Source organism: Telmatherina bonti (genome assembly GCF_933228915.1).
Source record: "Telmatherina bonti genome assembly, chromosome: 13".
In the NCBI taxonomy this organism is placed as follows: Eukaryota; Metazoa; Chordata; class Actinopteri; order Atheriniformes; family Telmatherinidae; genus Telmatherina; species Telmatherina bonti.
Genome location: NC_136611.1, coordinates 8,291,620 through 8,304,588, shown reverse-complemented (window position 1 = coordinate 8,304,588; position 12,969 = coordinate 8,291,620). Strand labels below are relative to the sequence as shown.

At 40.0% G+C, this 12,969-nt stretch overlaps 1 protein-coding gene across 1 annotated transcript in view; it reads right to left on the bottom strand.

The window, feature by feature from the left end:
• kremen1 (kringle containing transmembrane protein 1) overlaps window positions 1–10,139 on the bottom strand; it is a gene marked incomplete at its 5' end in the record, with an annotated part of 67,103 nt that extends 56,964 nt beyond the window's left edge. Inside the window, one exon of the mRNA XM_079251963.1 lies at window positions 10,061–10,139. Within this exon, the coding sequence (XP_079108089.1) occupies window positions 10,061–10,139 (79 nt within the window). The remainder of the gene's footprint in view (window positions 1–10,060) is intronic.
• Between the last annotated feature and the right edge of the window lie 2,830 nt (window positions 10,140–12,969).

Below are 12,969 nucleotides of genomic sequence, written 5' to 3'. Positions count from 1 at the left end.
TTTTAAAGTGAAATATTCATGCTGATTAACACCAAATAAATTTGTAACTTTGCATTAAGTAAGAATTAAACAATAAGGAGCCATGCATTATAACCGTGTAATGCACAATGCAGAGTTGAGAACACCACGACATGCCCAAAGTGCATTGGGAGCACCTCCAACGTATAATCCTTTCAATGAGACATGTATCTGTCCTGAAGCCTCCACCCATCTGGCAGGACTGTAAAACTCTAAATCAGGGGTAGGCAGCTCCGGTCCTCAAGTGCCGTAGTCCTGCAAATGTTAGGAGTTTCTCTGCTGCAACACACCTGGCACACATCAGACCTAATTAGCAGACTTGTGCAGAGCCGTTGACTTTAAATCAGGTGTGTTGCAGCAGGGAAACTCCAAACATTTGCAGGACTGCGGCACTTGAGGACCATAGATGCCTATCCCCAGCTCTGAATGAAGGCACCATAGTCAGGTAATCCTAAAGCTCTTCAGTTTCTGGATTTATCGTGGAGAAGCAGCAAGTCTATTCTGAGTCTTCACCAGATTTCTGAACTTTTCTGAACTTTGCAGAGCGAGCCTGGAGAGTAAACTCAGTCAGCCTTTGGAGAATTCTTATTTCAACAACGTGAATGAATCACTCAATATTTTGTGCCATAAAGGAGCATATGGACATAAACAAACCGCAAAATTGAGAGTCTGAGCTTCTCTTCACTCTGAAAGCATGATAGAGGCGTAACATCACTGCAGAAACTTCTCTCTTTATAGTCATTTTCACAGTTGTTTAAAACTTCCTCTGTAAAAGGAAACACATATTTTCACTCCTCCACCTGAGATAGACTCCTGCTTCAGCTGACCGAAGCCTTTGCATTACCGACACACTCAACAGCTAAGAAAACATAACTGGCAAAAAAAAGCAACAATATGACCTCTTGCACTTCATTCTGGATGCTAAAATCTCAAATCCTGATGTTTAAATAAAAAAACAGGAGCTGAGATAAAGTGCAGCCTTGGGAAGGTATGCTGCTCCAACACTAAGCTGGTCTAACCTAATGCCAAGAATCTAAACTCAAAGCTCACAGCTTGCATCCCTTCCTTCTGAGGCACCTCCCAGAGGTAGACTGAGCTGGTTTTACAAAATGACAACACAGTTTTAAAAAAAACGCAGAATTATTCCTTTTTAAGCTTTTTTGCAACCATACGTACTAAGCTTAAGAATTCTTTTAGTTCTTGTTGACCTCCACTGATTTATGAAAGCAACATTTGTTCCTCCATCTCTGACAGGGCTGCCCAGCTCCCGTCCGCGAGGACCACAATACTGCAGGTTTTCAATGTTTCTCTGCTCACACACCTGACTCATATGAATGAGTCCTTGTTCAGAACTCCATGGGCTCCATTTAGTTTGTGTTGGGTGCGTTTGAGCAGGGAAACAGTGAAACCAGCAGGACTGTAGCCCTCTAGGACCGACTTTGGACATCTCTGCTATAGAAGCTGAATTAAATTAAACCTGCTACAATACCTATACTAGAAAGTAAGAAGTGAATCCTGATAATATGAATAGTTCCAAGTAAGCTTGTCATTTAGTCCCAAATCACTTGAAAAATTGTGTCCATAAAGGTTCATAATCATCTCACAAACAATAAGTCACTAAAAACCCATTTGAATCTGTTTTTCACTCTCCTGAAACAGCATTAGTTAGTCACCTATAAACTGCCGATGGCAGCTGCCTTCAGTTCACTTTGCATACTCGTCATCCTTGATCACACTGGTGCTTCTGACAACGTTTCTCATAACAGCTGTTGGTATAACCCCGAAGTGTCCTGGTCCAGTCCTTCAGGGGCCAGCAGTCCTGCAGTTTTTAGATTCCTCCCCGATCCAGTTAAATGACTCCTCAACAGCTATTGTCATGTTCTGCTCAAACATGTTGAACCATCAACATGTGAACTGATTCAGTTGTACTGGGGCAGAAACATCCAAAATCTGCAGAACAGAAACCCTCAAAGAGCCACTTGCATCATACCTTACTGGTCGCACTGGCTCGAAAATGTCTCATCCCAAGTCAGCAGGTCAGCAGTGATATCCCCAGAGCTCAGTCTTAAATATAGCTTTTCCTTTCATTTGCCATGCAGGTGAAACTTTACCTGTCTGTCTGCCTGATTGCAGAGCAGAAATTTAAAAAAAAAAAACTTTTTTAATCTGTAAACAAAATTAAAACTGAATTTTCAAAGTCTAAATCCACCCAATCAATACATCCTTATTTGTCCCTTGTTACTGAAAACCTTACATTTCCTGTTTCCCCTCAGTCAAAAGTCTGGGTGTCACCATTGAGCCGCCTCAGTAATCTTACTTACTGACGTAATGTTCATTTGCGTACCATTAACTGTCTTCACCCTTTTCTTGCACCTAACAGTGACGCCATTCTCAACCACCCTCTTCTCACATCTCACCTTGATCACCGTGACTCTGTTCTGTCTGGTTTACCCCACAAATCAATCCATAAACTCTAATTAGTCCATAGATCTGCTACTCCAATCATTACCAGAGCCACAGCTAATGAACAAATCATTCTTATCCTTAAACAACTCCACTGACTTAAAGTCTACTTTTGTATTGATTTTTTAATATTTTTCTCCTAATTTTGTTACTAAACACCTTCATCCTTACTCTCAGGTCCTTTTTTCCTTTCACAAACAACTGTTAACAGTTAACATTAAATGCTCACTTTGCACTGGCTGACTGCTAACTTCATCTGCTGTTTGGAGCAAGGCGGGAATAGTAAAGCGAGCTTTCCTTCTGAGAACAGGTGGCTGATGAAACCAATGATTAAAAGACACTGAGGCCCAGGAGGACTGCAAAATAAGTTACAAGCCTTGGCTTGTTTTGTTTTTATCTAAAATAAAGTGAAATGAACTGATTAATTAAGACTGTTCTTAATGAAAAATGCTTCAAATAAAATAGTCTTCTTTGGGACTTCTCAGATGCTCCGATCCAAGTCTCAGAAGAAGCCAAGACAAAAATCTGAAACTCTTCTGGTTTCTAGTCACGGACACATCCTCAATCATGAACACAGCTACTTACACTATTTGTGCAAAGACACACACACACACACAGTCCATCCAACCAATCTGTGTGAGTGGTTTGCCTGGACGTGTGTCTGCTGCACAGAAGCTCACCAGGAGAGAAGAGGTTTCCATCTCCCTCGCTGAACCGGAAAAGTGTGGAGGACCACATTACCCACATCTGAGACCCAGACCCAAAGCATCCTCTTCCCATAATGCCCTCCGACACTCCCCACAGTGAGCACACAAGGTTTATCCCTCATGTTAAAGTCTTTAGCAGCCCGCCGTCTCTCCTCAGGCCGACGCTTCATCGCAATCACCTCTGCCAACACAAGCTTGTGTTTCTTCCAATGGTTGAAGATGGTCTGTTATTATCTTTCTGTGGCAGACGAGTCAGAGGATTTCTCCTTCACACACACTCACACAGATCCCTCTGTGTCAGGGGTTACAAAGGTTGAGAGAGCTGAGTCATATCTACACTCTGCTGGTTGTTTACTAGTTGAAGAAAGAAAGATTAAGGCAAAAAAGATACAGTGAATGGAAGGCAGGGGAAGGAAGGAGGTTAGTGTGCAATGGTGGTAATCTGTGTGTTGGGGGAGGGGGGTGTTTTTGAGAGTTTTCTGACATTTGGCGTGGTCTCTTTCAGAAAGAAACACTGATGGTTTATGGAGACTCCAGGTGGTAAACGTTGCCTCACATTTAAACTTTCATCAAACACCCGTACAGATTAAATTATATTATATGCTCCTTTTCTTTTGCTTGTTAAGACAACAGTTAAAAGCAAATTAGAGATGTTTGCTTGGCATTAGCCAGCAATGATGGCAATTTCACATTTTAAAGACGTATTAAATGAGTTATTACAAAGTAATTGAAAACAAAGAAGCAGCAGCCTGGATGTGTATTGAAGAGGACCAGAACTGAGACTTACGAGCAGGAGGCAGCCAGGTGAGCAAGATAATAAAATTTTAAATAAAAAGGTGCCAGGAAGTCCTAAAAGAACTAAAACTAAAAGTAAAACTTAGCAGGAATTAAACTAAACTGGAAAAGCTGGTGGAGATAAGTAAAGAATGGGGAAAAAAAAGCCAAGATCTGAGCAAAGTAAAGCTGGTACTATATGCTGGTGAGGAAGATGGCTTCATGATGCAGGTATGGGGAACAGGAAACTGGTCAAGCTGGGGCTAGAAAAATGTCACGCCTGGAACAACCGTGTTCCAGGATTTCCTCATCATTTTGACAGGGCTGGATGTTATTATTAATACATTATAATAACTGATAATGCTTTACTTTGTGCACCCAAACATCACAGCATACATCCACCGTTAGAGGCTGGAAGGTACGAAACTGACTAACTTGCTAATAAGTAGTTTATCTCTGCAGATATCACCACTTTAGCAGAAATGTTGGATTTGGAGCCAGGGTTGGTGATGCTTCTTGGACTTACAGGGACTTTTATGTTTATTTTTCCCACCAGCAACATCGAGTTTAAACAGAACACACCATAGCAGCTGCTGTTAATCCACAACAGAAAGCAGAGGACTGCATAATGGAGAACTATTTCTGAATAAAACAGGAAGTAACAGTGAAATGCCAAAATCCGCAATGCATGGTTGAAATTAAAACAGAAACAAGAACCACAACAAAAGCCAGCACATGATGGCCATGCCGGGAATTATGCTTTCAAAACAAGAATAAGAAAAAATCCCTAAAAACTTTAAAGAACTAAATGGATCTAATTAAGTCTCAGTGGATGAAAGTAACTTTTAGATTCCTTGAAGCACATCGGTATCGGTTTATAAAAAGACTTAATTATACACGTATATTTGGAAGTAGCTGACAGGTGAATATATAAACACACAAAAACACACAGAGGCATCCTGACTTAAATAAAAAAAAAACTAAAAGTAACAATCTGTTTGCCATAAACGTCCATCAATCACAGAACAAACACACAAACACAGAAGTTGCATAACTGCTGTTGTTTGCATTACATTTTTTTGCAAAATAAAGGCAATTTTTCTAAGTTTCATCAACAACAATTGAGATTTGCAGATGTTTTCATTGAACATGTTTATCACATAAGCCTCAATTCCCATAAAATTTTGTTTGGGTGGCGAGATTTTGCGGGATTTTGCGAGAATTGCGGCGTATTCAAGGTAGCCACATAGAGTTATTTTGGGGTTTTTCAATTTGCTGCGGAGAATTTGCTACAGCGTTTCGAAGCTTTTCACAATCTGTCTTTTCTAAAACTCTAAAATTTGCTGTTGTTTGTTCCAAAACCGTGCCATCTTTATCGGAAATGAACTTGTCCGGGGACAAGTGTTACACTTCTGCAATATTTCTATTTCTATATCGAATTGACTGAAAAACCACCTCACGAGAGCATAAAAACTTTTTAGCTATATTTGAGGCTTTTTTTTTCTAAATGTACGAGTTTCCATTCGCGTTGTTTATGACGATGTTTAGTTTCTAGGTGTAATTTTAGATGAAAATGCACCAAGTGAAAAACTTTAATTAAAACTTCTGCCTGAGTGTTTTCTTCCACAGCTGGTGCAGCGTAATAAAACATGCCACCTTGCATCGTCTGCAGTCGGTTCTTACTGCAGAAAAGTGTGATGGAAGTGACAGGCTGACTTTGTAGCGGATGTTCCTTGCAGAGCAGAGAACTCCAGCTGCCAGATGGATCACAGGGCTGCATGCAAGCCAGACTTCATCACAACCCTTCAACTCAGTCATCCAGTTATCACTCCATTAGGAACCACTTAGTACAAATAAAAACCTTAAATGTCTGTGTTTGCATCTGATTATTGTGATGTACTGCACTGCATGAAAAAACCAACCATTGTGAATTTTTCCTGCACAGGACCTGCAAGTTATTTCCTGCCTGTCTAGTTAAGCACAGACTTGGCGAAGACAGTCTACTGGGCATCTCTTGCCTCCTCAGTCAGTCCAACATGGAATTGATCAATATCAAGCTTATGTTTTTCATCAGAAGTTATTTCTGACAGTTCTGTTTGCTCTGATCACATAGTGGGAGTGCAGTGTGCACCATTTTGCCAGGCTATGCCCTTTTCAAGTCTCAGCTTGACACATCCAAAGCTGACTGCTTTCCTTTAAAAGGTGCAAAAAAAATGCAGTGATGACAGATGTGTCAAACTGCTCTTTTTGGAGCTTTAGCTCTCAGTCACGAGTGCTAAAAGTGGCATCTGGAGCTTCCTAAAACTGTTCTTTGCCATGTGACTGTTAACCCTTTAACTTTCTCACTATCAAATAGACCAGAGAAAAATGTTTTGGTGTGTTTTTCTTTGTTTTTTGAAAAGAATAAACAGAATAAATGTTTTTTTTAAAAATGGTTGAGATGTTAAAAAGAAGTTAATAACAATGTAACAACAGTGAAATTATTGAAATTTGAATCAGTAGTGTTATAACAGTTTGTTATCTCAGTGGGTAGAGATGCTTGGGCAGGTTTATTTCCTCAATATTTAAAAGAAATTCCTCAAAGTCACTGCAAATTTACCTCTACCAAATGGTAAAGCAGGACCTTAACGGGTCAAAATCTGAGAGATGTCTTATTTTGCGTGACTTGTGTGATTCTGTATGAAGGAAAAAAAAAGTTTTCCCTGATGTTGATGATGGAACTTCTTTTGTCAAATTAGAAAACAAAAAATGAGCAGTTTCACATTAAAAGTACCGTGTGTGACAAAATCAAATATAAATGACAGAACTTTTGCATAAATTATTCAAAACTGTCTTTCCATTAGTATCTAATCATTTAACCAAAATAACTATTGCGTTTTTATTCTTTGAGAACGAGCCATGTATATCTACATGCTGTGGATTCACAAAAATGGCAGATGCCATATTTGTGCTGCCATTTCTCCTTCAGCATCTCTGAATGAACAATCCTCTCTCTGTGTGAAGTGAGAGCCCTCTGAGCTTTAAACCTGCAGTACCAGCTTAGTTTGACAGGTGATAGAGACTGATTGGGATCAGTAACACGTGAAAAAACACATAGAAAACTAAGGAAACTGGACTCACTCACAGATAAAACAATCATGTTTTTGTCATGATGTTGCTTGGCATTTTAAGTCATTACTATGTCCATCTTTACCACTAGATGTCAGTAATTCTCACACGCTGTACCTTTAAATGAGCAGCTGAGATGGATGTTAATAGTTACCAACAGGAGGTGAAAACATTGGGACATTACTACACATTAAATCAGATAATAACTTACAATATGGCCCTTCTACATGTTGCATTGAAGATGCTACAAGGTAGATATTGTGACCTTTGATTCCTGTGTTTGTACACTGGAAGGGTGAACCTTTAACCTACTGACACATCTCTGAGTGTGTTTCCATTGGGCAGGTGTGTAAATATCTTGGTGCTGGATGAGATTAGTTCTCTTTTTAAAAAGTCAGCAAGAAAGCACACATGTCCGATTCCAAGAACATTCTACTTCTGTAATCATTCCTCAACACCAAACAGGAAAAAGCAACTTTAAAACTGACATGTTTTACCAGAATGTGCTAACAGGACAAGAGTTTCATCACCCGGTTGGTTCATTTTAAAAGATCCACTGTTACATCAACACCTGCATGTTCATCAAGGCTTCCTTTAACTTTCGTATCTCTGAAATGATGCATCAATAAGCGAATGATACACAAGCACACACACACATGCTGTGTTCCTCTAAGTTTCACCACTAACCCACCAGCAAGACCAGTCATGGCTGTGGGGAACACTGAGAGCAAAAATAAATCTCTCTCTTGATTAACCAGCTTGGGCTTGTTTAGGACACCAAAATCATGAGCCGCATCATTACCGGCTTACAGAGCAGCTCAATTACGCTTCTTCCTGACAGCTCTGACAGGACTCAGCTTCCACTTGTGTGTGGATTTGTGTGACGGCCCTCAGCAGCGGCCAAGAGAGCAGCAGCAGGGCCCAGTATGACACACAACCACAGCATATGGGAGTTTCTTCATTAAAAAAAAAAAAAAAAAAAAAAAGCCTGAGTTGAGGTGGAAAAGAAATCAAACACCTCATGGTAACTGTGGTTAAGTGACACTATTCTGGGAGTATGGAGTGTACTTCAGAAGAAGAGCCCATTCTCATGTTAAAGGCTGAGCAAGTGTGCTTTTATACGTATATGTGTGTGGGTGTGCTGCAGTTCTCTGCATGTGTGTGTGTGTGTGTGTGTAATCCACCGAGTCTGTGACGATCCTTTAGATGAAAACATTTAATGCACTTCTGCTTGATGCAATTCTGTAGTCTACCAGGAGACTGAAATCATTCTGCTGTAATTGTTTTAGATGTTCTTTCACAAAAGCAGCAGCTGGCTTTCTGGAGGACATTAATAAGCCGCTGCACGTCCTGGCGACAGTTAAAGGAAAACTGCAGCCTGCTGAAGAATTCATACTTGCACAAGCTCCATTTCTTTTCATTCTTTTTTTTTTTTTATCTTAACATTTCAGATGATTACTGGACTCTTAGTATTGATCGCATTGATGAAAGATGCCATGCGTTTATACAGATCAACAGTCACATCCGTAGATGAAGACATTTTTACATTCTGCTGAATATAAACTGTCTTGAGGGATTTTTTTACTCTCATCTCCACAGTAGCTGAAAATATTTCAATTACAGCTTGTGAGGAAATCATGTTTGTGATTTTTTTTCCTTTACCTGCTTGGATTTCACATTGACTTTGAGTCTTTAAGGGCACAGACAAATCATATTAATGCAGTAAAGGGAGCATGAGTCATGTCTTGTACTGTAAACAGAGCGACTTCTTGTACATGCACCAAATTATTGTTTTACTTTACAGCAAATGTGGCACAGCTGACTTAAACTAAACATGAACTGTGCCCTTCTCTCCCTCTCTCTCTCTCTCTCTGTCTGCAGTGTTATGAGGGGGAATACCATTGCTTTAAATACTTTGTTAATACATAGGTACACATGGGAGTACTTATGCACTAGCCCAGATGTTGGACCCTCTAATTTGAAATCCAAGGGTATAATTAAGAGACAAAAAAATTAAAAAGGAAAGCAAGAGCATTGACATGAAACGCGGCGCAAATTACAGCAAGGAGAAGCTTGGTTTGTGTGGTCATCATTATTAGATATTCACATTCAAACAGAAAGCTCTCCAGGAGGGCAGCTTTGACTGGGGGATCCGGCCACGACTTTGAAGTTCAGCACAAAGATGAGCGCATATCCCTGCGGATTCATGTAAGCTCGGTGCCACATGAAATGGATGAATGTGGGGAACCAGTGTCTGGGTCAACTTGCGCGGTGCACGCGCTGTTAATGATATGAAGGAAGTGGTAAACGTCATATTTCTGCCATGAAACATGAGAAATGCAATAAGGACAGTGTTGTGGTTTTCTGTTTGCAGGGACTGGAAGAAGATCAGGTACATGCAGGTCTATCAGGGGATGTTGGAGAGTTCTGTGCGTAAAAGATGGTCTGGGTACAAATGCAGCTCTTCCTTGCTTAAACTAAATAATATCGCAGATATTAATCACAATCTACAGTTTTTAAACTGAATTGGGGACATGTTTGATACGAATCTGTCACTACGGGACACCTTGGACATGAGTGTTCACCCGGACTGGCGCCTCATCGGATCAGTCACTCCGCTCACTGCAACATTTTTAAGCTTAAAAACACAAGTTCCAGTCATACTTAGACTGCGCCCTCATTTAAACAGTTTGGGTTAAAAAGAAAAGAAAAGGCGCTGTCGGGTTTGGAGTAAAAAGCAACTATGAATGAAGTTCCTCTGTCTGCGCGCTGCATCGTGATTCCAGTTTGAGAAACCATCATCACGCATGAGGGCTTGTGGACTCTCCGGAGTGTGTTGTAATAACTCAGGGCTACAGGGACTACAGAAGTTTGTCCGGCGCGTAAAATGCCCAAAGCGTGACTTTGGAGACGCCGATCCGGACTCGTTCTGTCGGAGTTTCTCTTATAAGACAGAAAAGAAACAAGGCGAGCAGGAAAGTTTGACTTACCGGTGTCAAAATGGCTCAAAGCTGCTGAAGAAATAAAGCCAGCGAGAAGAAGCGCAGAGGTGACGGTCCAGGCATCCATCGTGTGGAGGGAGGGGGGGGGGGGGGGGGGGGAGTCCAGTGTCCCTTTCTCAGGTGAAGGGCAGCCTGATGCGCAGACCGGCGGGTTGCTGGACTGACTGACTGCCTGTCTGACTGACTGACTGGATGTCTGACTGACTGACTGGATGTCTGACTGTCTGGGTCTGTGCACGAGTCTGTGCGGCTTTTGGCCCCGCGTTATATAAAAAGTCCCTGAACTTCAAGGCAGGTCCTACAGCTACAACAACACTGACACCACAAAGACGAGACCAGATAGCAGAAAACAGGGATCCTATTTCCAACCCATGTGACAGGAAATAGGGGCAATAGATTCAACCTGCAGCGCTGGGGAAACAGCAGAGGGAGAAGAGGAGGAGGAGGAGGAAGAGGAGGAGAGAGGGAGGGTGGCGGTGCTGGGTTTTTGGAAGGTACAGAATTGTGTGGCGCAATAAGCAGCAAAATACGTTTAAATAAATTCTGCAATAAGTAACAGGACAGTAAATATTCTTAAAAATCAAAACACATCATGACTTAATTGAAAACTACTATTTAAACTTTGCCTTCTCCACAATAATATTATAGGTAGAATTACTACACAGCAGGGACATTTAATAACCTCTTTCTGAAATGAGTCTTTGTGGGTCTGGAACTGAAAAGGATTGCATGCATACACAAAACAACTCTGCACACTGCAAAAGCAACAGAACGACAAAGTGTATGAAAAGGACTGCACATGACTGTATCATCCCACTGATTCTACACCGTAGATTAATTAAGAAGTGGATGAGACGGGGGATTACTGGTATTTCTTTAAGGTGAAATGTAACACTTCTTCCTACTGCTGATCAGAAAGACTTGCAATCACAAAACAGAAAGATTTTTTTCAGATTTGTCCGTCCTTGAATAACATTTGCTGCCTTGTACTGGAAATCTTTGATGGGAACGAGTCCTTTGACACATTTTTGGGAATCAAGAACCTCTGTTTTTGGTTTCAGATTACCACAGTAACTTTAATGCACATATTTATATATCATATTAAGATTTCAGATAAAAATAGATGCAGACTGAATGACTTTTCCTTTGCATGTCTGTTGAATCTTGATAGAAACAGGTGCACAGAGTGCTCCTGCTCACTCTCTTTGCTTCTCAACCCTTTACCCTTTCAGGCCAGACTGATCTGTGTGCAAAACAGCACCCTCAAGTGTTACCATGTGGCATCAGAGTAAAAAGCCAAAAGCAGGCACTTGACCTAAAAATAGAGAATCAAGGATGATCTCACTGCTTCTGCAGAGAAGAAAGAAAAAATGACCCAACTCTTATTTAGCCAAAACCGACAGGGTTGAGATGGGGAGCACTGGGAAAGTAATCTAGCATGACATGTGCCCTTTTCAGAACTCACTGTGCATGGCCTTGAGGTAGTGGCTGGTAAAAGCTTCACTTATGCTATGTTGAAAGACTGAAGCGGCCAGAAAGAAAGACATTTCTCATAATGACAGTTTACTATGGCAATGTTCAGTGGGTAGTTTACTGTGGGAATGACTGAGATGTCGAACATTTTCTGATACTCGCTGCTGCACGACAGCCAGTCGTCAGTGGAGCTGTGTGTAAAGGTGATTAAAAAAAACATAATGTAACTTCTCAAATCGTGGAGAAATGAACACATTTAAGGTATTTTACAGCTTTATGGTGTTTTTCTTCTGTACTGTCACAATTCTGTGAACAAAATGATTGAAATTTTTAGCTAAGTCAACTTTATTTATGAAAAAAGAACTTTAAAAACAGTAGGCACTAGGTAGGTTAAATCAGCTGTCCTGCAGAGTTTTAAACATTCGACTTTGCTATCTTTATTTGTTTACAAGTCTGTACATTAATGTAGTTTAAATCAGCTCATCTTCTAATCCTTCCAGTATCATGAGGTTGTTTTTAACATATAGTAGGATTTTATGATACTTTACTTTGTGATGTTACACTTTATCATCCTGTTCTACCATTTGGTGGAGCAGATTTTTAGTGATTATAATGATTTTTTTGTAAGAAAAGTGGAAATAAACCAGCCTGAGTCATCTCTGCAACTGTCACTATTTTAACTATTTTATTATTTGTTATTTCAATCATTTGTCAAAAACATGGATTCTTTGTATTATTGTTCAAAGTAAAAGAAAAAAGTGTAAAAAAAAAATTTTTTTTGTCATTAAAAAAGGGTGAAAGTAATTCTTACATAAGACAAGTCAATGTGATTTGATTTATGAATTAATGCCACAGAAGTTGGGGTCTCTCTCTGAAACATGGGTGCTACAAACTTGTAGAAAATATTCAGATGACTATTTTTTACATCATCTTTTAATGGCTTCAAATTTAGCAAATAATAGCTACAAATAAGCTCATCACAGGAAAATATCTGGAACACAGTTTTGTGGAAACATGCTTATTCTTGTTTGCTAAACTAAATTTATTTTTATTAACTGATTTGTAAAGCATGAGGTAACAACATTAAGTGATTTTAATCTTTAATTCTGACAAATCAGAACTGAACTGGACCCATTTATGATGCTACTTATTACACTGCAATTTTTGTCATTTCCAACTAATAAACAAGCATTTCCAAGAGTTTACAAATCTTGATGATAAAACCTTAAAATTCTACATTTATAAGGAGAATAAAGCGACATTATGCATGAAGAGTCCATTGTTATATTTCTCAACGCTCCCCTGTGATTGGTGCGTTATGTGAGTGTGATGTGTTGTGGATGTGTCCTCACACAGAGCAGATTGTGAACCACTTTTAATATAAACTACTGAGGGTCCATATGAAACTGAATCAAGAGGTGTTC